Genomic DNA, 20,944 nt, shown 5'->3' on the forward strand with positions numbered 1-20,944 from the left:
AAGCAAGGCCCCTGAAATCTTGTGTATTTTCTGCACTATGCAATGATATGGGCAGCGACCATGTAACTCTTTTACAACATACAGAAGTGCGCTGGTTATCAAGGGGCAAAGTATTGACACATTTTTTATATATTTTTTTTTTAATTGGGAGACAAGCTTAAAGTTATTTTTACTGGCCATAATTTTCACTTATCTGACCGCTTGCATGGTGACAAGTTTCTCACACGACTAGCCTATCTTGGTGATGTTTTCTCTCGACAGAATGATCTGAATCTAGGATTACAGGGACTCTACGCAACAATATTTAATGTGCAGGACAAAGTTGAGGCTATGATTAAGTTGGAGCTCTTCTCTGTCTGCATTAACAAGGACAACACACAGGTCTTTCATCATTGCAAGATTTTTTGTGTGCAAATGAACTCAAGTTTACGGGACAATGTCAAATGTGATATAGCGAAGCACCGGAGTGAGTTGGTTGCGCAATTACGCAGGTACTTTACCGAAATGAATGACACAAACTAGATTCGTTATCCCTTTCATGCCCTGCCTCCAGTCAACTTACTGATATCTGAACAAGAGAGCCTCATCAAAATTGCAACAAGCGGTTCTGTGAAAATGTTATTTAATCAGAAGCCACTGCCAGATTTCTGGACTGGGCTGCGCTCAGAGTATCCTGCCTTGGCAAATCTCGCTGTTAAAACACTGATGCCCTTTTCAATCACGTACCTATGTGAGATTGGATTCTCGGCCTTAACAAGCATGAAAACTAAATACAGGCACAGACTGTGTGGAAAATTATTTAAGACTGAGACTCTCCAATTACAACCCAACATTGCAGAGTTATGTGCATCCTTTCAAGCACACCCTTCTCATTAACCTGTGGTGAGTTACTCACAATTTTCGATGAGCGAATAAGGTTTTATATGTATGATGGTCAAATAAAGAGCAAAATGATTGATTATTATTATATTATTATTTTTGCCCTTGTCCTATAAGAGCTCTTTGTCACTTCCCACGAGCGGGTTTATGACAAAAACTCACTCATTCTTATGTTTAATAAATGTATCGTATAGTATGTGTGGCATGCTTACAATGATGGCAAAAGACAACATTTGAGAGTGCGCTGACCCTGGTGCTAGAGGGGGTACGCAGCTGGAGGTTGAGTGTTTGAAGGGGTACAGGACTATAAAAGGTTTGGGAACAACTGGCCTAAAACATTATTCCTCACCTCAAGTTCAACTGTCGGTGTCAGTTGGTGAGCACTGCCTTCATATCATACGCCTGCAGTATAAATATACTTATTGCCTCACCACACCAAACCTTCACAAAAGTTTCACCATTTTATTAGGGTAACATCAAAAGTAAGTCAAGTAAATTTTAATAGGGAAAATACGAGCAGGATGTTATATTGCAGCAAACATTACAGTTGGAACTTAATTTGGCAAAGGAAATGGCTCAGAATGAAACAAAATAACTGGTTTAAGTTATGAACAGGCTGTATTACAGCAATTACCAAGAATGGACTAGTGCCTACCGTACCAAACAAATGACAGGAATAGGCTAATGATATTTATTTTACAACAGGTCTACTTACAGTGCATTCGGGAAAGTATTCAGACCCCTTGACTTTTAAAAAATGTGTTACGTTACAGCCTTATTCTAAAATAGATTAAAACAATTCCCCTTGACAATCTACACGCAATACCCAATAATGACAAAGACATTTTTTGGTGAAATTTTTGCAAATCAAGGATCTCTCTGTACTTTGCTCTGCTCATCTTTCTCTTCATCCTGAGTAGTCTCCCAGTCCCTGCCATTGAAAAACATCCCCGCAGCATGGTGCTGCCACCACCATGCTTCACCGTAGGGATGGTGCCAGGTTTCCTCCAGACGTGACACTTGGCATTCAGGCTAAAGAGTTCAATCTTTGTTTCATCAGACCAGATAATCTTGTTTCTCATGGTCTGAGAGTCCTTTAGGTGCCTTTTGGCAAACTCCAAGCGGGCTGTGATGTGCATTTTATTGAGGTTGGCTTCCATCTGGCTAAGGTCTGATTGTTGGAGTGCTGCAGAGATGGTTCTCCTTCTGGAAGGTTCTCCCATATCCACAGAGGAACTCTGGAGCTCTTTCAGACTGACCATCGGGTTCTTGGTCAACTCCCTGACAAAAGCCCTTCTCTCCCGATTGCTCAGTTTGGCCAGGCGACCAGCTCTAGGAAGAGTCTTGGTGGTTCCAAACGTCTTCCATTTAAGAATGGTGGAGGCCACTGTGTTCTGCTGCAGAATTTGTTTTATACCGTTCCCCAGATCTGTGCTTCGACACAATTTTGTCTCGGTGCTCTACGGACAATTCCTTTGACCTCATGGCTTGGTTTTTGCTCTGACATGCACTGTCAATTGTGGATCTTTTATAGACAGGTGTGTGCCCATTCCAAATCATGTCCAATCAATTGAATTTACCACAGGTGGACTCCAATCAAGTTGAAGAAACATCTCATCTCTTAGAATTAGGCTGTGAGGTAACAAAACGTGGAAAAAGTCAAGGAGTCTGAATAATTTCCAAATGCACTGTATAACCCATCTAAAACTAAATACGGAACACACAATTAAATGACAGATCGAACTTAATTCAGCCAACGAAAATGTCTCAACAGAATGAAATAAAAACACATTTGCATATTTAAATAACTGGTTTAGATATGCCTACAATGATAACAATGATATACAGTAATAATAATAATAAAACCAATGATTATAAATACAAAAAAAATTATTAAGTAAAAATATGTATTCCTACCTGAATAGCGAGTTGCACAGTAGCCTGCATTTGGCAGCGCCAACATTCTTCCCATCTTTGTCCACTACAATATTAAAACTTGTCCATATGGACATTCTACTTCTAGGCTTTTCACTAAAGCCATAGGTCACTCTCTAACTTTAATTTTACTCCATTGAAAAGGGCCTCCATCTTCGCAATCAACAGTAGCCCAAGGATCCTCTCTCGCTCTCTCTCCTCCAGATAACCGGATGTTCGTGCCTGACGTGGTCCGCTCCGCGGTCCTGGAATGGGCCCACTCCTCCAGACTGGCCTGCCACCAGGGCTCCTGCCGGACCCTGGCTTTTGTGCGACGACGCTTTTGGTGGCCCAACATGGTCCCCTTTTGCACTAACTCTTTTGACTCACATATGCTGCTCCTACTATTTATTATTTATCCTGTTGCCTAGTCACTTTACCCTTACCTACATGAGTATATATATAGTATCTACCTCAATTACCTCGTACCCCTGCACATAGCACAATTATCATTACTCATTGTGTATTTATGCCTTGTGTTATTATTATTTATTATTTTTCTCTTTGCATTGTTGGGCAGGGCCTGTGAGTAAGCATTTCACTGTTACTCTACACCTGTTGTTTATGAAGCATGGGACAAATAACAATTTGATTTGATAATCATTTGTACACTGCAAATCAACCACAAGTAAGCACCAAAAAGTGATTGTATTTGAAAAATAATAATTTTATACCTTGATTGAGCTATATTGCATGCTAATGCCATTTTTTTTATACTAATACAATTGCTCAGTAAAATAGATTTAGTTTAACAAGTAATAAAAACAAATCTAAAAAATATTAAAATAATTGGATCACCTGTTTTCAATACTCCAGCATCGCCCCCTCACACACTTGCGAGGATAACAGAAGGTCTGAATCCTAAGTAACCTGCACTTTGTTTGAAGTAATAGATCAACATAGTAACTGTAGTAGGTCAAAGCTGTGTGCTGGAAAACCATGAGAGGAGTAGGGATTGTGGTGCTCGTGAATTTCCTTTATTTTTCGGACCAATGCCTACTTCTAACTTAAAATATAGTTTTAGTTTTTAATACATATCGCACAGTATTTGTATTACTTTATCTTTTTAATCTATCTTTTTTTCCCCTTCTTTATTTTTTTTATTTCACCTTTATTTAACCAGGTAGGCTAGTTGAGAACAAGTTCTCATTTACACCTGCGACCTGGCCAAGATAAAGCAAAGCAGTGCGACACAAACAACACAGAGTTACACATAAACAAACATAACACAATCGGAAAAAAAGAAAGTCTATATACAGTGTGTGCAAATGGCGTGAGGAGGTAAGGCAATAAATAGGCCATAGTAGCGAAGTAATTACAATTTAGCAAATTAACACTGGAGTGATATATGTGCAGATGATGATGTGCAAGTATAAATACTGGTTTTCCAAATAGCAGAAAAGTAAATAAAAACAATTTGGGGATGTAGGTAGATTGGATGGGCTATTTACAGATGGGCTATGTACAGCTGCAGCGATCGGTTAGCTGCTCAGATAGCTGATATTTAAAGTTAGTGAGAGAACTAGAAGTCTCCAGCTTCAGCAATTTTTGCAATTCGTTCCAGTCATTGGCAGCAGAGAACTAGAAGGAAAGGCGGCCAAAGGAGGTGTTGGCTTTGGAGATGACCAGTGAGATATACCTGCTGGAGCGTGTGCTACGGGTGGGTGTTGTTATTGTGACCAGTGAGCTGAGATAAGGTGGAGCTTTACCTAGCAAAGACTTATAGATGACCTGGAGCCAGTGGGTCTGGCGACGAATATGTAGCGAGGGCCAGCCGACGAGAGCATACAGGTTATCAAGGGATCCAATCATTTTTAACCCCACTGAATGTCTCTGTATACTTGGAACAGATTTCATAAATACAAATATTTTGGGGATTCATTCCTGGTGATTAAAATATATATATATATATATATATCTTTACTAAAAACTTTGAAGGACCCCAAAAAATCACTTGCAGGCCGGTTTTGGCCCACTGGCTGCTTGTTGCAGACCCCTGCTGTAGGCCGACACAAACATACAAACAATCGCTGCCAGTAGGATGAAATTGCACCCTATTCCCTATAGGCTATATCGCACTACATCCCTATATATAGTGCACTACTTTGATAGGGTTCAGATACACACACGGATATACACACACACTGATACAAACGTTGAGTGTTTTGTTCGTCGACTGGCCGTATGTCTAATTATAGGGTCTGAGTGATACATTATGCGTAAACAATAAGTAACAGGCATATTTTTTATCACTCCCTGCCAGCAAAAAAACCTTTTAAGGATAATCACTTACAACTACTACAACCTTAATAATCCACAGCAGTGGGATTATCTCAGTAAATATGAGCTTTAGAGAGCTAGCTGCTACTGGTGCTGCCTGTCCTGACCTGGCTGGTTTAGATGGATGAGAGGGAGGGAGGATAAAGATCTACTACAGAGAGACTTAGACCCAACATTGGCTGGCTGGGGCACGCAGGACAGACATCAGCTAGCTACAACATACAGCTGGACACTGGATGAGGGAGAGGTCTGCTGCTTTAAAACATGGAAGAAATGGTTTAAAAGCCCAACCCAAAAGGGTCTTATCTTTTGAATTGTATAATAAGTGCTGCATTTGTCTTTGGCCAGTATGCTACATGACAGTGCCATGTGAGAGAGAGAAAGGTTAAGGCACAAAGCTGGACACTGTATGAAAGAAGAGTCAGACCACCCAACCTCAACAGGGTCCTCTTCTCTTATCTCTAGCAATGTGTGTGTTGTATTTGCCTTTATTTATTTAAGCCTAGGCTGTTTGATAGTACAGTGTGAGAGACAGAGAGAAAGGCTAATGACGTTTTTAAATCCATGAAGTCTGACGTGCAAATCCATAGGAATGACTGTGCCATTTTGTTAATCTCAACAAGCAATCTGTCCTAACCATAGAGTTGTAAAGGAGGAGACAATCCATACGAGCGGTTTGATCTTGAGGAATATTTGAACCCAATTAATTGAAAATAGCATTGCATTTATTTTCATGACTAAAGACGTCAGCAGCATGTCTAATGCAAAAAACATCTTAATCTCTTTGTGTAGAAGATTATTGTGTGTGTCACTAGTAGATACCCATAGGCTTCCAGTCATTGCGCTAACGCTAGTTAGCATTGGCACGCGAAACTACCTCTAACATCCTACATACTGGAAACCGACATAAAAATAGTAACCACGAGTTCATCTGACTCTCGGGAAGTAGATAAAGGGCCTTATTGCCAAAATCCTGAAGTATCCCTTTAAACAAAACTCAAATACTAAGCCAATCTGAAATTGTCTTCTAGTCCTACCGTTAGTGAGACTACTGTACCATGTTTTTAAGTTGAACAAGAAACTCCCCCATATGAATTAAGTAGTGACTTTCCCTATGCAATAAATCAGGATTAAATTATGTGAAACAGTGTTAGAGCTCTCACCTCGTGTGGCGTGGGGCTGGTCCTGCGTGGGCTGTGATGGGGGCTGTGGTGGGACTCGGCCGACTTTGGGGAGAGGTGGGTGGTGTCAGAAACAGACTTGGGGGAGCTGGAGGACTTGGTCAGGCTGATGGTGGGCAGCTCACGGTGCTTGGTGGTGGGGGAGCGTGTGAGACCCGCAGCGTGAGGGGTGGCCCCCATCTGGAGAGTTGCCGCCACATCTACAGGGAGGAGGAAGATACTTCATGAGCAAACAAACATCTCTTTGCTTTTTTCATGTTTCATTGAAAGGATAGCGATAGAGTAACAGGAAAGTTAGGAGGAGAAAGTGTGCTAGAAGAGCAGTGGGTCGGATTGGAACCCACGTGAGCACAAGTACATGTGTTCTGGAGGCAGTGGCCTAGACCGCTGGACCACCTCAGGCTACAAACAGGTCACAGAAGAGGATGTATTTGTCAAATTGGGGGTTGGTGTTCTAGGTCCCTGGCTGATTTAACAGTGGAGTGGAGGGAGTAAAACCCTCCTGTCCCCATCTGTCTCTGCGCTTAGAGGTCACGACCCCCGAGCACAGCACCATACATGGCACACCGGGGCCAGAAAGAACTAAGGGGCTTAACCATACAGCCCGGATATCACAGTTGTTGACCCACGTCTCTGTGTGTGTTTGTGACCTTCGTGTGACCTTTGTGTGAGAGGGATTGTATATGTGTGGCATCATTCATACAGCCACTCACTGCAAGCCCCACCAAACCAAACCAAGTGATTGTGAATATGTGGGTCGTTACAATGAACCTAACAGTGATTTCAGGTACCCAGTTACTCCAAAAAGACCAGGAAAGGGAGTAATAGTGCTCATGGTAGCAGTGACAGTCTCAATGACCCAAGATCTCTAGGAACAGTAGCAGTACATGGTAGCGAGGAGTCCTAAGGGAGAGTATCTCTCTCCTCCAGACTCCAGAAGTCAATATCATCACCCAGAGAGTTCAAATCATCCCATAGGTAGGCCACCTTGATCTACAACAGAAATAGCACACCTACTGTACATGGCTGGAGGGAGGGATGGATGGATATAATAGGGATTTGAAGGGATACTTTAAAGCCAGTGGCGGCCAGGATTACAATATATTATGTTCTCAGTCCGGGTCTGCATCAAAGTGAATGCATCATGTGGAATCCCTTTCAAACGTAATCATGTCGATTTAAAAAGTAATACCAACACAATCCTACATGGCGATCCAGGGTTGGAACAAACACTCTTTAGTTTAGCAATCTTCATGTGTACAATCAATCTTGGTAGAAACTATCGACCATATTGGTAAACTGTGCCTGAGGGAGATTCTGTACTAGTAGTTAAAATGAGCCCGAGGGGGCATACAAAGGCCATATGAAGATGCATTTATTGGGATGGGGAGTATATTTCATGAAGGGAATATGAGTGAGTATGTGGAATGTATTGGTGTCGTGACGGTAATATGATATGGTTTACTGGTTAGGGTAATAATATCATGGTAATAACGGTTGCCCATTGGCATGTATCAGGAACATAATGGTAATAACGGTTGCCATGGTTACCTCCAGCGAGGCCCACACCGTTGGTCAGATGGCAGAAGGCACGGTTAGTGAGGAGTGCGGAGCCGGCCAGATCCAGTTTGCCGGCCTGCAGTCGGAAGGTCTCCAGCTCATGGCTGAGCAGGCCGAACTGTTCACTCTGGCTGCGACATTTATCCTCCAACTCGCGTACCTTAGACTGAAGACAGCACAGAGAGAGATAGAGGTACACACACACATACATACAAAGGATTTAGTTTCAGCTCCTAGGCAAACAAAATATCATAGGCTAATGAAAGGGTACTTGTGTGGTGGCCTACTTTGACAATCTGCCTATTTAAAAATGATACTACTGGAATATCAACTTTAAAAAATGTACTTATTATCATATGCATAAACACTCACAATTACATTTAGGATCAAATTAAAAGACAAAAAGGCGGGAAAAGGAGTGAAAAGGGTGAGTAACAGGTTTCAGGGCCTTAGTAAGAGGTGTTGGTTTTGTGGGTGACAAACAGAATCTGAAGCGTAGCTAGCGTAGTTTGCAGCGAGTTGCATGTCCTCCGACACAGTTCTGCAGCGCTCACAGTCACACTAGCAAAGCCACTACAGAGCCACGGCCACAGCTCAGTCAGAACGCTCTAACAGGGTTTAGCATCAGCCCCGAGTGAGTTTCTATAACCGGCTGCTTTCACTTCCGGTTGTGGTGGGAGTTTCCTGGTAGTGATGTGACAGGGCCCCTAGCTAAACGAAACACACGTGCACTGACACACACACACACACACACACACACACACACAAACACAGCTTCCTGTCAAACCTCTCACCTACACCACCAAGCACAGCCTGTCCCAAATGACTGCTTGAACTCTAACATGAACCAAGTCACAAAGTGGGAGATATAGCAAGTAGATCCAGCTAATGTATGACATTTTACATTTTAGTAATTTATCAACCGCTCACTTACATTCATCTTAAGATAACCACATATCACAGTCATAGTAAGTACATCTTACCTCAATAAAGTAGCTAACAGCAAAGTCAGAGCTAGTAAGGGGTGGAAAAAGTGAAGTGCAAGTGTTGGTTCACAAATTTATTTATTTTTTGGGGAGGGCATGCTACCCGTTCTCTTACGAGATTTGAGTCACTGTGCTGACTATAGGATAGATCAAGCTCCCAATAGTGAGATACAAAACTACAATGAGAGGAGAGAGAAAGAGAGAGAGAGAGAGAGCAGCGAGAGAGAGGGGGAGAGACGAAAAGGGAGAGAGAGAAAGATGGGGAGAGAGAAAGAGAGAGAGGGAAGAGAGAGAGAAGCCCCACTATGTCAGGGTCACAGCTCGACTGCCAAGAAAGCAGGCTAACTCTATCTTAACACCTTGAGCTTAAGAACCAAGCCAATTCTCCTATGAACAAGGTTCAGTTTACTCAGCCCAGCGGGGGACTGGATTTCGTGCCATAGAGTAATCTAACAGCAGCGTCACTCGGCCTGACCTGTTTCACACTGACTTTAATCACCTACACTCACTCTCTCACACTCCACTTCCTCCCTCACTCACTCCCTCACACTCCACTCTCTCTCTCTGTGTGTGTGTGTGGACGTGTATAGTTAAACACGTCCATACACATAGCGCTAGTGCACACACGGACACATACTAATACACATTCACACACAGAGGGCCAGCCGGCATCAGAGGGTTTCTCCGTGTCAACACAAAGGGATTATTTCAAATGAACACAATTACTACTAGGCTTGTTATGTAACTGGTTGAACCACACAGATGTGTAGGAAAAGGCACATAGGACAGTACACTGACACACGCCGGCCTGGCTGGAGCCTATCACCTCTCAGAGAGACCAAATAAGCTTGTCATGTTGTTTTCAAAGCCTGTTACAACACTATAGACCACCTCTGCTGTAGCTAGAGAACATACGAGGCCATCTTTGCCTTTCCATAAATACATCCTAGAAACCAATAACTTCAGGTATAGAACTTCGGTAGCGTTTTCCTCAGATTTGCTATATTACAGTCCCCAGAGACAATAAATACGGCCTCAGGTTTAGGGCTGTTACGGTGACCATATTACCGCCACACCGGTGGTCACGATTCATAATGACAGTCAAATTCCATGTGACCGTTTAGTCACGGTAATTAGGCTTCTTCAAGCTCTGATGCTGCTGATGGTCATTAGTAGCCAACCAAACTTGCTAACTGCCTGGTACTCTGCACTCTATTGTCCCTCTAATCATTCTGATATCAATGCAAATGTTTTCGAAAATCAAACACTTAATGAGAGCCCATAAGCTCACGTTGTGCAACATTTCTATAGGCTATGCAATTGCATCAGAAAACAGAGTGATGGCCTCTATTAAAAAGAGGAGGATCCCATCAGCTTTCTGTAGGCTAGGCCTACTATATTTATTTCTCAAATGTCCTAATATTTAGCACATTGCTTCTCTTCACAACAGGATTATAGCCTACCTGGCTGGCATGAAAACTATGTGAAAAGCGTCCTCCAATCGCTATTTAAGTGCCTAGATGACATGTATTTTTTTCTGTTGCCCCTGTTTCGAGATAGGTGCATGATAATGGTCCATTCTAAATCAAAACATATTTCACACATATATTATTTAGTATATGTAAAGACAAGATTAAATCAAGAATAGTGTAATGGGTGACAATATTAGCATATCACTTGTGAATAATGTATTATCACTCGTGGATAATGCCTATGTCACGGATCCCCCTGGTACTGATACTCATTCTGTTCACCAGTACGTCACCAGCTTTCTAGGCTTCACTGAACGGGATTCATTATCATCAACCCCGGACTGTCTTGTCTGATCACACACACCTGGTTCCCATTTCCCCTGATTAGTATGTTATATATATATATATATATATATATATATATATATATATATATATATAAAAATAATAATAAATGTATGAAATGTATGCATTCACTACTGTAAGTCGCTCTGGATAAGAGCGTCTGCTAAATGACTAAAATGTAAATGTATATATGTGCCCTCTGTTCCCGCTGTCTTTGTTGGTTATTGTTCCCATGTCCGTTGGTGGTGTGAGTACCTATGCGTTGGTGCAGCTGTTATATAAAGCACGCAGCATGTTGTGTTTTACGGGTATCGTCCCGTGTCATTCAACGAGGTTTACCCTCGCCTGTTCGTTTGGGTACAGCCCAGTGTTTTTGTATAAGTGTTTGTTTTAGGTGTATTAAAAACCCCTATTGTGTATTCCTGCGCCTGTCTCCAAATCCTTTATACCAGCGTGACAGCCTAGCTTAATGCAAACAGCGCATTGTGTTTTTTGCAACTTTTTCAAATCACAGTCGCACACCTCATGTAGCCTAGACCATAGGCCTATATGTTTTGACAAGGTTTGTATCACAACTAAAGTGGCCAAATAACTTCTTTAAATGAAGCACATTAATCCGCTTTACAGCGGGTGTAGAGCCTAACTGGCATACATACGCAGCGCGTGAGTTTCTAGTTTGGGGAAGATCATTTTCACCATAAAAATGCACCTTAATAATAAAAGCAAAACATGTATAAATTGCATTTGTGGTCACTTATGAGAATGGTGTTTTCCTGCTAATGGAACATTTGCGCTTATAGCCTACTGTCCTGTGCGCATTGCTGTGCTTATAATGTGAAGAAATAGCCTAATAGTTTATCAACATTTTGAGCTAAACGTTCTGATCTGTTACATCAGGCTCATTGCTGAAAACAGGATTTTTGATCCTAGTGGTTGTATTAATTTGGGATCTATCGCATCCCACAACTGTTCCACACTATGCATGTTTGGAATATTTATAGGTCTACTTTTGTACTATGGGGGATAGTAGATTGACATATGCTAGTGCATTTGCTTTTCAGCTGACGAAAAGTAAATGTGGACAGTTCTTCCAATATCTTCAATATGCGCCTTGGAAATGGACAAGGACGCACGCAGTTGCATCCCGAAGTCTTCGCGCAGTCTGTACTTGTAGCCTGTCAGAAAGACCAGATCACGTGATGGAGAGCCATGTGAGTGAGAGGTGTTTCGGCATGAATTATAATTATTAAATTCAGCCCAAGGGCACAACAGCCACTGGCCGCAAAAGGTATGGATTTTTTTTTAGCATTCAGCCTTTTAGGAGGCATTATGGCCACACAAAGGGAATGCAGACGGGAAATTCGAGGCATTATCAAGTGCTTGTCAAATTGTGAATGAGAGACTGATGAAGTGTGTACAGCCTGCACAAAAAACAAAGCAGAGCTCATGCCTTTCATGCGACTTTTTTCAAATGATCATTAGAGTCGCATAATGCAGCCTTAGAATGGATTAAAAATTTAAACATACAGCCCAACATTTGTATTACAACTAAAGTTACATAAGGCCTGGTGAGAATATTATCAAGTGCTTTTCAAATTGTGAATGAGAGACTGATGCCTTTCATGCAACTTTTTTCAAATCATCTTTAGAGTCCCATCATATACAGTGAGGGAAAAAAGTATTTGATCCCCTGCTGATTTTGTACGTTTGCCCACTGACAAAGAAATGATCAGTCTATAATTTTAATGGTAGGCTTATTTGAACAGTGAGAGACAGAATAACAACAACAAAAAAATTATAAATTGATTTGCATTTTAATGAGGGAAATAAGTATTTGACCCCTCTGCAAAACATGACTTAGTACTTGGTGGCAAAACCCTTGTTGGCAATCACAGAGGTCAGACGTTTCTTGTACTTGGCCACCAGGTTTGCACACATCTCAGGAGGGATTTTGTCCCACTCCTCTTTGCAGATCTTCTCCAAGTCATTAAGGTTTCGAGGCTGATGTTTGGCAACTCGAACCTTCAGCTCCCTCCACAGATTTTCTATGGGATTAAGGTCTGGAGACTGGCTAGGCCACTCCAGGACCTTAATGTGCTTCTTCTTGAGCCACTCCTTTGTTGCCTTAGCCGTGTGTTTTGGGTCATTGTCATGCTGGAATACCCATCCACAACCCATTTTCAATGCCCTGGCTGAGGGAAGGATGTTCTCACCCAAGATTTGACGGTACATGGCCCCGTCCATCGTCCCTTTGATGCGGTGAAGTTGTCCTGTCTTCTTAGCAGAAAAACACCCCCAAAGCATAATGTTTCCACCTCCATGTTTGACGGTGGGGATGGTGTCCTTGGGGTCATAGGCAGCATTCCTCCTCCTCCAAACACGGTGAGTTGAGTTGATGCCAAAGAGCTCCATTTTGGTCTCATCTGACCACAACACTTTCACCAGTTGTCCTCTGAATTATTCAGATGTTCATTGTCAAACTTCAGACGGGCATGTATATGTGCTTTCTTGAGCAGGGGGACCTTGCAGGCGCTGCAGGATTTCAGTCCTTCACGGCATAGAGTGTTACCAATTGTTTTCTTGGTGACTATGGTCCCAGCTGCCTTGAGATCATTGACAAGATCATCCTGTGTAGTTCTGGGCTGATTCCTCAGAGTTCTCATGATCATTGCAGCTTCACGAGGTGAGATCTTGCATGGAACCCCAGAACGAGGGAGATTGACAGTTCTTTTGTGTTTCTTCCATTTGCGAATAATCGCACCAAATGTTGTCACCTTCTCACCAAGCTGCTCGGCGATGGTCTTGTAAATTGTATTTTTGATACTATAAAATAATATAAAATAATGTCACAGAATTCTAAGCAAATCTTGTCTGCTCAATTAACTAGTGTAGCCTACAGCCATATGGCATAGCCAGATCAGGGCATAACATAAGGACAACTCAGTATGCTATTCTGTTCTTCTGAAATAGACTACATTTTCTTCATATCATGTTTCTTTAGACCTGTCTAAAATAAATAATGGATTTATTGTGAAGGTGGGCTTGTAGGCTATGCATGGAAGCAAGGAGATGCTAAATGTGTTTATGTTAATAAAAGTAAGTTACTGTGAGACTGTCAGCTATTTGCTTGACAATCACCGTCACAGCCCTAATCAGGGTATCACCGGTCACATTTAAATTTGTCCTTGATTCTCAAACTAACTAGCCACTACTTGCTCCAAGGACACTTGTGTCTAGGACTTTGTTAAGGCAAGGTGTAGTAGTCTGTCTATGTATCTACACAGAGGCTTAAGGTGGGGGTTGGTAACAGGGTGGATGAGGTTGGGATCTGGGCTAGAGTATCAGGACAGAGGCTTTGTGTTGCTGGTACCTGCATGCAGTCCAGAGTAGTCTGGTTAGCAGGGAGACAAAGCACAGAAAAAAAGCACTTCAAAAACAAACTCATGCTTGTGAAATGTGGAGTTGAGGAAGAAAAACATGGTTAATAGATTAGAGTCCAGGTCCTGAGAGAGAAGGGTCCATCAGCGTAAATCAATCATTGAGATAGGGATAGAAACGGACCGTATAGACACTATGATCTCATCACTATTTCTCTCTGTCTTCCATACCTCCTCGGGAGGGAGAGAGAGACTTTTACAAGTGATGGTCTTTGTTTAGAGAGATGGAGAGGAAGAGGGTAGGAGGAATAGTAATGAGCAATTCAAACAAAACAGGAGCATAACGGTACTGTACCAGCTCCCTCTGCAACACAAGCTGGATCAAGTCCTACAACAGAATACATACACACTTAATTTACACAGAGAAACACAACACATTAACACAATGTATAACAAAGGGTTTACTGACACAATGACAATATACACTATGATGATCAGTCTGTCGGAGGTTCTTTCACTGGAAAAACACTAGCAAATCAGCTCCAAGTGATTTTTATGTTGGAAATCTTTTCCAAAGTATTCCCACGCATAATAGAGAGATATATGTGGTCGTACACAAATGTAAGCAAGGTTTGAAATTATATGCTTTGGTAAAATACTATATCTGTTTGGGCTTCTTGCGGTCAATTTGCAGTGTACACATTATTTGTAATTATGTTCCGGCCCCCTGACCTTCCGCTCAAGAAAAAATGGTCCCTTGGCTGAATCTAGTTGATGATCCCTGCTCTAAACTAACACACTCTACCCCTCACTTCTCTGGGGAGAGCGAGAGAGAGTCACTGACTTCCACAAGCTATTGTGGCTTAGATAAATATTGATATATTCCCCTCGAGCGAGCAATTTCACCTCAGTCTCATTAGCCAAGTCTGTAGGCCTATACTATAGCATGTTGAGGGAGGCCCTGCCTTTTATAGACAGTCCTGTGTTACACAGCCAGGCTACCTTCATGTGAAAGAGAGGGAATGATAATGTAGTGTCTATAGAACTACAACAACCGCACCTCTGCACCAATAGAAATATCATCAGAAACATAGAAATACAAGATCTAGACCTCTGTCTGCACCATAGAAGTACAAGATCTAGACCTCTGTCTGCACTATAGAAATACAAGCTCTAGACCTCTATTGGCACCATAAAAATACAAGATCAAGACCAGACTTACCTCCAGCAACTGTACCACCCCCTCATGCTCCCTCTTGGCAAAAAACTCAGCCTGTTGAATGGAAAAATAAACACTGTTTTTTATTATTAGTTCACATCTAGTCCCTCTCAAAAGTTCTCTCTAGAACTAAACAAACAACTTTGCACCCAAAGGCTGCCTCCTACTGGACAAAGTCTTAATTACCCAATAATATATTTTTATTTTTTTATTTCACCTTTATTTAACCAGGTAGGCAAGTTGAGAACAAGTTCTCATTTACAATTGCGACCTGACCAAGATAAAGCAAAGCAGTTCGACACATACAACAACACAGAGTTACACATGGAGTAAAAAAACATACAGTCAATAATATAGTAGAAAAATAAGTCTACATACAAAGTGAGCAAATGAGGTGAGATAAGGGAGGTAAAGGCAAAAAAGGCCATGGTGGCGAAGTAAATACAATATAGCAAGTAAAACACTGGAATGGTAGATTTGTAGTGGAAGAAAGTGCAAAGTAGAAATAATGGGGTGCAAAGGAGCAAAATAAATAAATAAATACAGTAGGGGAGGAGGTAGTTGTTTGGGCTAAATTATAGATGGGCTATGTACAGGTGCAGTAATCTGTGAGCTGCTCTGACAGCTGGTGCTTAAAGCTAGTGAGGGAGATAAGTGTTTCCAGTTTTAGAGATTTTTGTAGTTCGTTCCAGTCATTGGCAGCAGATAACTGGAAGGAGAAGCGGCCGAAGGAGGAATTGGCATTGGGGGTGACCAGAGAGATATACCTGCTGGAGTGCGTGCTGCAGGTGGGTGTTGCTATGGTGACCAGCGAGCTGAGATAAGGGGGAACTTTACCTAAGAGGGTCTTGTAGATGACCTGGAGCCAGTGGGTTTTGGCGACGAGTATGAATCGAGGGCCAGCCAACGAGAGCGTACAAGTCGCAGTGGTGGGTAGTATATGGGGCTTTGGTGACAAAACGGATGGCACTGTGATAGACTGCATCCAATTTATCGAGTAGGGTATTGGAGGCTATTTTGTAAATGACATCGCCGAAGTCGAGGATTGGTAGGATGGTCAGTTTTACGAGGGTATGTTTGGCAGCATGAGTGAAAGATGCTTTGTTGCGAAATAGGACGCCAATTCTATATTTAACTTTGGATTGGAGATGTTTGATGTGAGTCTGGAAGGAGAGTTTACAGTCTAACCAGACACCTAGGTATTTGACGTTGTCCACATATTCTAAGTCAGAACCGTCCAGAGTAGTGATGCTGGACGGGCGGGCAGGGCAATATAAGTGATGACAACATGTTTTATTTGATTGGGTTGATTGGGTTTTGCGGAGTGTTTGCTGAGAACAGGGTTTCTTGGCAGTTGTGGTTATATACAGTGCCTTTGGAAAGTATTCAGACCCCTTGACATTTTCTACTTTGTTACGTTACGTCTAAAATGGATTCAATAAAAAGCAATCCTCAGCAATCTACACACAATAACAAAGTGAAAACAGTTTTAGAAATTTTTGCAAATCGATTAAAACAAAAAACAGAAATACCTTATTTACATAAGTATCCAGACCCTTTGCTATGAGACTCGAAATTGCGCTCAGGTGCACCCTGTTTCCATTGATCATCCTTGAGATGTTTCTACAACTTGATTGGTGTCCACCTGTGGTAAATTCAATTGATTGGACATGGTTTGGAAAGGCACACACCTGTCTATATAAGGCGACATACACACACTGACATACACAGTCAACAGTGTATATCAGAGCAAAAACCAAGCCAAGAGGTTGAAAGAACTGTCCGTAGAGCTCAGAGCCAGGATTGTGTCGAGGGACAGATCTGGGGAAGGGTACCACAACATTTCTGCAGCGTTGAAGGTCCCCAAGAACACAGTGGCCTCCATCATTCTTAAATGGAAGACGTTTGGAACCACCAAGACTATTCCTAGAGCTGGCCACCCGGGCAAACTGAGCAATCGGGGGAGAATGGTCTTGGTCAGGGAGGTGACCAAGAACCCGATGGTCACTCTGACAGAGCTATAGAGTTCCTCTGTGGAGATGGGAGAACCTTCCAGAAGGAAAAAGCATCTATGCAGCACTCCACCAATCAGGCCTTTATGGTAGAGTGACCAGACAGAAGCTATTCCCCCAGTAAAAGGCACATGACAGCCCGCTTGGAATTTGCCAAAAGGCACCTAAAGGACACTCAGACCATGAGAAACAAGATTCTCTGGTTTGATGAAATCTCTTTGGCCTGACTGCCAAGCGTCACGTCTGGAGGAAACCTGGCACCATCCAAATGGTGAAGCATGGTAGTGGTAGCATCATGCTGTGGGGATGTTTTTTAGTGGCAGGGACTGGGAGACTAGTCAAGATTGAGGGAAAGATGAACAGAGCAAAGTACCGAGAGATCCTTGATGAAAACGTGCTCCAGAGAGCTCAGGACCTCAGACTGGGAGCGAAGGTTCACCTTCGACAACGACCCTAAGCACACGGCCAAGACAATGCAGGAGTGGCTTTGGGACAAGTCTCTGAATGTTCTTGAGTGGCCCAGCTAGAGCCCGGACTTGAACCCGATCTAACATCTTTGGAGAGACCTGAAAATAGCTCTGCAGCAACGCTCCCCATCCAACCTAACAAAGCTTGAGAGGATCTACAGAGAAGAATGGGAGAAAGTCCCCAAATACAGTTGTGCCAAGCTTGTAGCGTCATACCCAAGAAGTCCTGAGGCTGTACTCGCTGCCAAAGGTGCTTCAACAAAGTATTAAGTGAAGGGTCTGAGTACTTATGTAAATTTGATATTTACATTAGCAAACATTTCTAAAAAAATGTTTTTGCTTTGTGTGTAGACTGATGAGGGGAAAAAACAATTTAATCAATTTTAAAATAAGGCTGTACCTAAAAAAATCATGGGGTCTGAATACACTGCAACCAATCAATTGAATTTACCACAGGTGGACTCCAATCAACTAGTAGAAACATCTCAAGGATGATCAATGGAAACCGGATGGACCTGACCTCAATTTCAAGACTAATTGCAAAGGGTCTGAATACTTATGTACATAAGGTTTTAAAAAATGGATATAATACATTTGCAAAAAATTCTAAAAAACAGTTTTTGCTTTGTCATTATGGGGTACTGTGTGTAGAATGATGAGAAAAAACAAACAATATAATCCGTTTGATAATAATGTAACAAAATGTAACAAAAAAGTAACAAATGTGGAAAAAAGAAAGGGGTCTGATTACTTTCCAAATGCACTGTATATGCCATTTATTTATATTTTTATGTAAGCATACATTTTACGTATAGGTCCTGGGAATTGAACCCACTATCCTGGCATTGTAAGCACCATGCTCTACCAACTGAGCTACAGAGGACCAGAGGCCATGTACGGTGCTGCTCACCCGCTGTAGCCGTTTGATCTCATCCTGTTTAAACTTGAGGATAGCCAGTGCCTGCTCATGTTCTAGTTCCAGCTGCTGCCTTCGCTCGGCGACCTCTCGCATATGCTGCAAGTAATCAAAGGAGACACGTATTTCATGTAGTCAAACAACACTTACATAATTACTCTATAGTCTCTACTCTCAGCTTCCATGAGGCAAATTCCCAGACAAATTAAAATGGCAACACTACTAGTAAATGCATACTGGCAACACTACCAATAAATGCTAACACTACTATGTTTGCAGTCAAAGTGAACCTGGCCCCAGGGATCTCCGGATTCTTCCATTTTTTTTTAAAATGTGTGTATATATATATATATATATATATATATATATATATATATATATATATATATTTATTTTTTTACCCCCTTTTTCCTCACCAATTTCATGGTATCCAGTTGGTAGTAGTTACAATCTTGTCTCATATGCTGCAACTCCCGTACGGACTCGGGAGAGGCGAAGGTTGAGAGCCATGCGTCCTCCGAAACACAACCCAACCTTGCCGCACTGCTTCTTGACACAACGCACATTCAACCCGGAAGCCAGCCGCACCAATGTGTCAGAGGAAACACCGTACACCTGGCGACCTGGTCAGCGTGCACTGTGCCCGGCCCACCACAGGAGTCGCTAGTGCGTGATGAGACAAGGATATCCCTGCCGGCCAAACCCTCCCTAACCCGGACGACGTTGGGCCAATTGTGCGTCGCCACATGGACCTCCCGGTTGCGGCCAGCTGCGAGAGAGCCAGGGCTCGAACTCAGAATCTCTGGTGGCACAGCTAGCACTGCGATGCGGTGCCTTAGACCACTGCGCCACCCGGGAGGCCCAGATTCTTCACATTTGTTCTGAAATAGTGAAACTTGGAAGTGTTGCAACAGAAGATTGGAGGTGAGCCTGTACCTTTAGGACCTGCTCTAGGTTCTCCAGTTTGGCACGGAGTCTCTGGTTCTCCTCGAGAACTGAATCACGTTGAGCGGTCACTTCAGAGAGGTCTTCCCTCAGCTCCTCATTCTCAACCCGGGCCTGAGAGAGAGGGATGGGGAGAGAGAGAGAGGGATGGGGATAGAGAGAGAGAGAGTACTGACATTCCTCATGACTAGCAGGAGAAGGACAGACACAAAACAAATACTGTCCCGTTCCAACATAGAAACAGAAGCCCTTCCGGTCTACTGAAGGTTCACGACTGAAAAGACTGTTGAGGGTTCCCATTTGAACCATAATGTAGAGATTTATTCTGTCATCAAAACAACAGTAAGCCTAAGAGGCCCTCAATAAGAATAGAATGGAGACTGACCTGGTCGAGCAGCTGTGCCTTCCTCCTGAGGAGATCCGCCTCCTCCTCTAGTTGTTCATTTTTGCCCCGCTCATCCTCAAGCAGGCTCTCCTGTCAGAGGACAAACGACAACAAGAAGACAACACTCAGATTCAACAGCCAGGGATGAAGCCATTATTTCTCATCAGTCCCAGTCAAGAGAGAGCATAGTCACTATACTGTAGTACAGTCGTAACATTAGTGCTGTAATCGGTGGAGGCTGGTGTCACTTTCATTTCAGGATGGGTTTAATGTAATGGCTGGAATGGAATTATTGGAACCTTGTGGTTCATGTGGTTGATACTGTTCCATTCATTCCAGTGGGATGTTCTCACTTCACCAGCTTCCGCTGGTCATAACACCTGGTCCAATGGTAGTAGCACGCTGAGAGTACAGTGGTTAACAAACACGAGTGGACGGCCCATCGCGGCCCTGAGGATTTCTTACCAAATCTAGACATTTCTTCTGTCTCTTCCTTACTTCATGCTCAAGGTTTTCACATTCTTTTCTCTTCTTACTCAGCTCCTGTTCCTGAAACAAAGCCAGAGCATGTCACGTTACAGCGACTACACGACCTACACGCGTCAGAAACATCCATATCTGATCATATTCGCCCCCATTGAAATCGGAACATGGTGTTTGAAATAGGAGCTTTTAGTGTTGTGATCATATGTGTGTTGTTTTTGGCTGCCTATTCCTAAACGTGACAGGCCTATTTGACGTCAGACAGTAAGACTATCATGCACATATACACTGTTCTGTGAGCCTACCCAGCTACAGTACCATGTCTATGATACCCTGTCGTGTATATCAGATGTCAAAGCATATTAACATATCATTTTTGTGTTTGACAAAAAGTGTCTGCACAAATCACGATCAATCTGTTTTGGCTCCAAAATAAAATATAAGCTCTTGATTTCCATATTGA

At 42.5% G+C, this 20,944-nt stretch overlaps 1 protein-coding gene across 9 annotated transcripts in view; it reads right to left on the minus strand.

The window, feature by feature from the left end:
* Positions 1-20,944, minus strand: part of LOC106567401 (peripheral-type benzodiazepine receptor-associated protein 1) — a 196,810-nt gene that overhangs the window by 35,819 nt on the left and 140,047 nt on the right. For 7 of the 9 annotated variants that reach the window (XM_014136586.3, XM_082960200.1, XM_014136595.3 and 4 more), the window contains 8 exons: positions 20,464-20,547; positions 19,999-20,088; positions 19,605-19,727; positions 18,663-18,767; positions 15,277-15,327; positions 14,410-14,442; positions 7,866-8,040; positions 6,297-6,514 (listed from right to left, as the gene is read on the minus strand). In XM_014136586.3, coding sequence (XP_013992061.3) covers positions 6,297-6,514; positions 7,866-8,040; positions 14,410-14,442; positions 15,277-15,327; positions 18,663-18,767; positions 19,605-19,727; positions 19,999-20,088; positions 20,464-20,547 — 879 coding nt within the window. Of the gene's footprint in view, positions 1-6,296; positions 6,515-7,865; positions 8,041-14,047; positions 14,069-14,409; positions 14,443-15,276; positions 15,328-18,662; positions 18,768-19,604; positions 19,728-19,998; positions 20,089-20,463; positions 20,548-20,944 lie in introns of all 9 variants that reach the window. The other 2 variants (XM_014136588.3, XM_014136590.3) reach the window with 2 other exon arrangements.

Source organism: Salmo salar, chromosome 13, assembly GCF_965601325.2.
Source record: "Salmo salar chromosome 13, fSalSal1, whole genome shotgun sequence".
In the NCBI taxonomy this organism is placed as follows: Eukaryota; Metazoa; Chordata; class Actinopteri; order Salmoniformes; family Salmonidae; genus Salmo; species Salmo salar.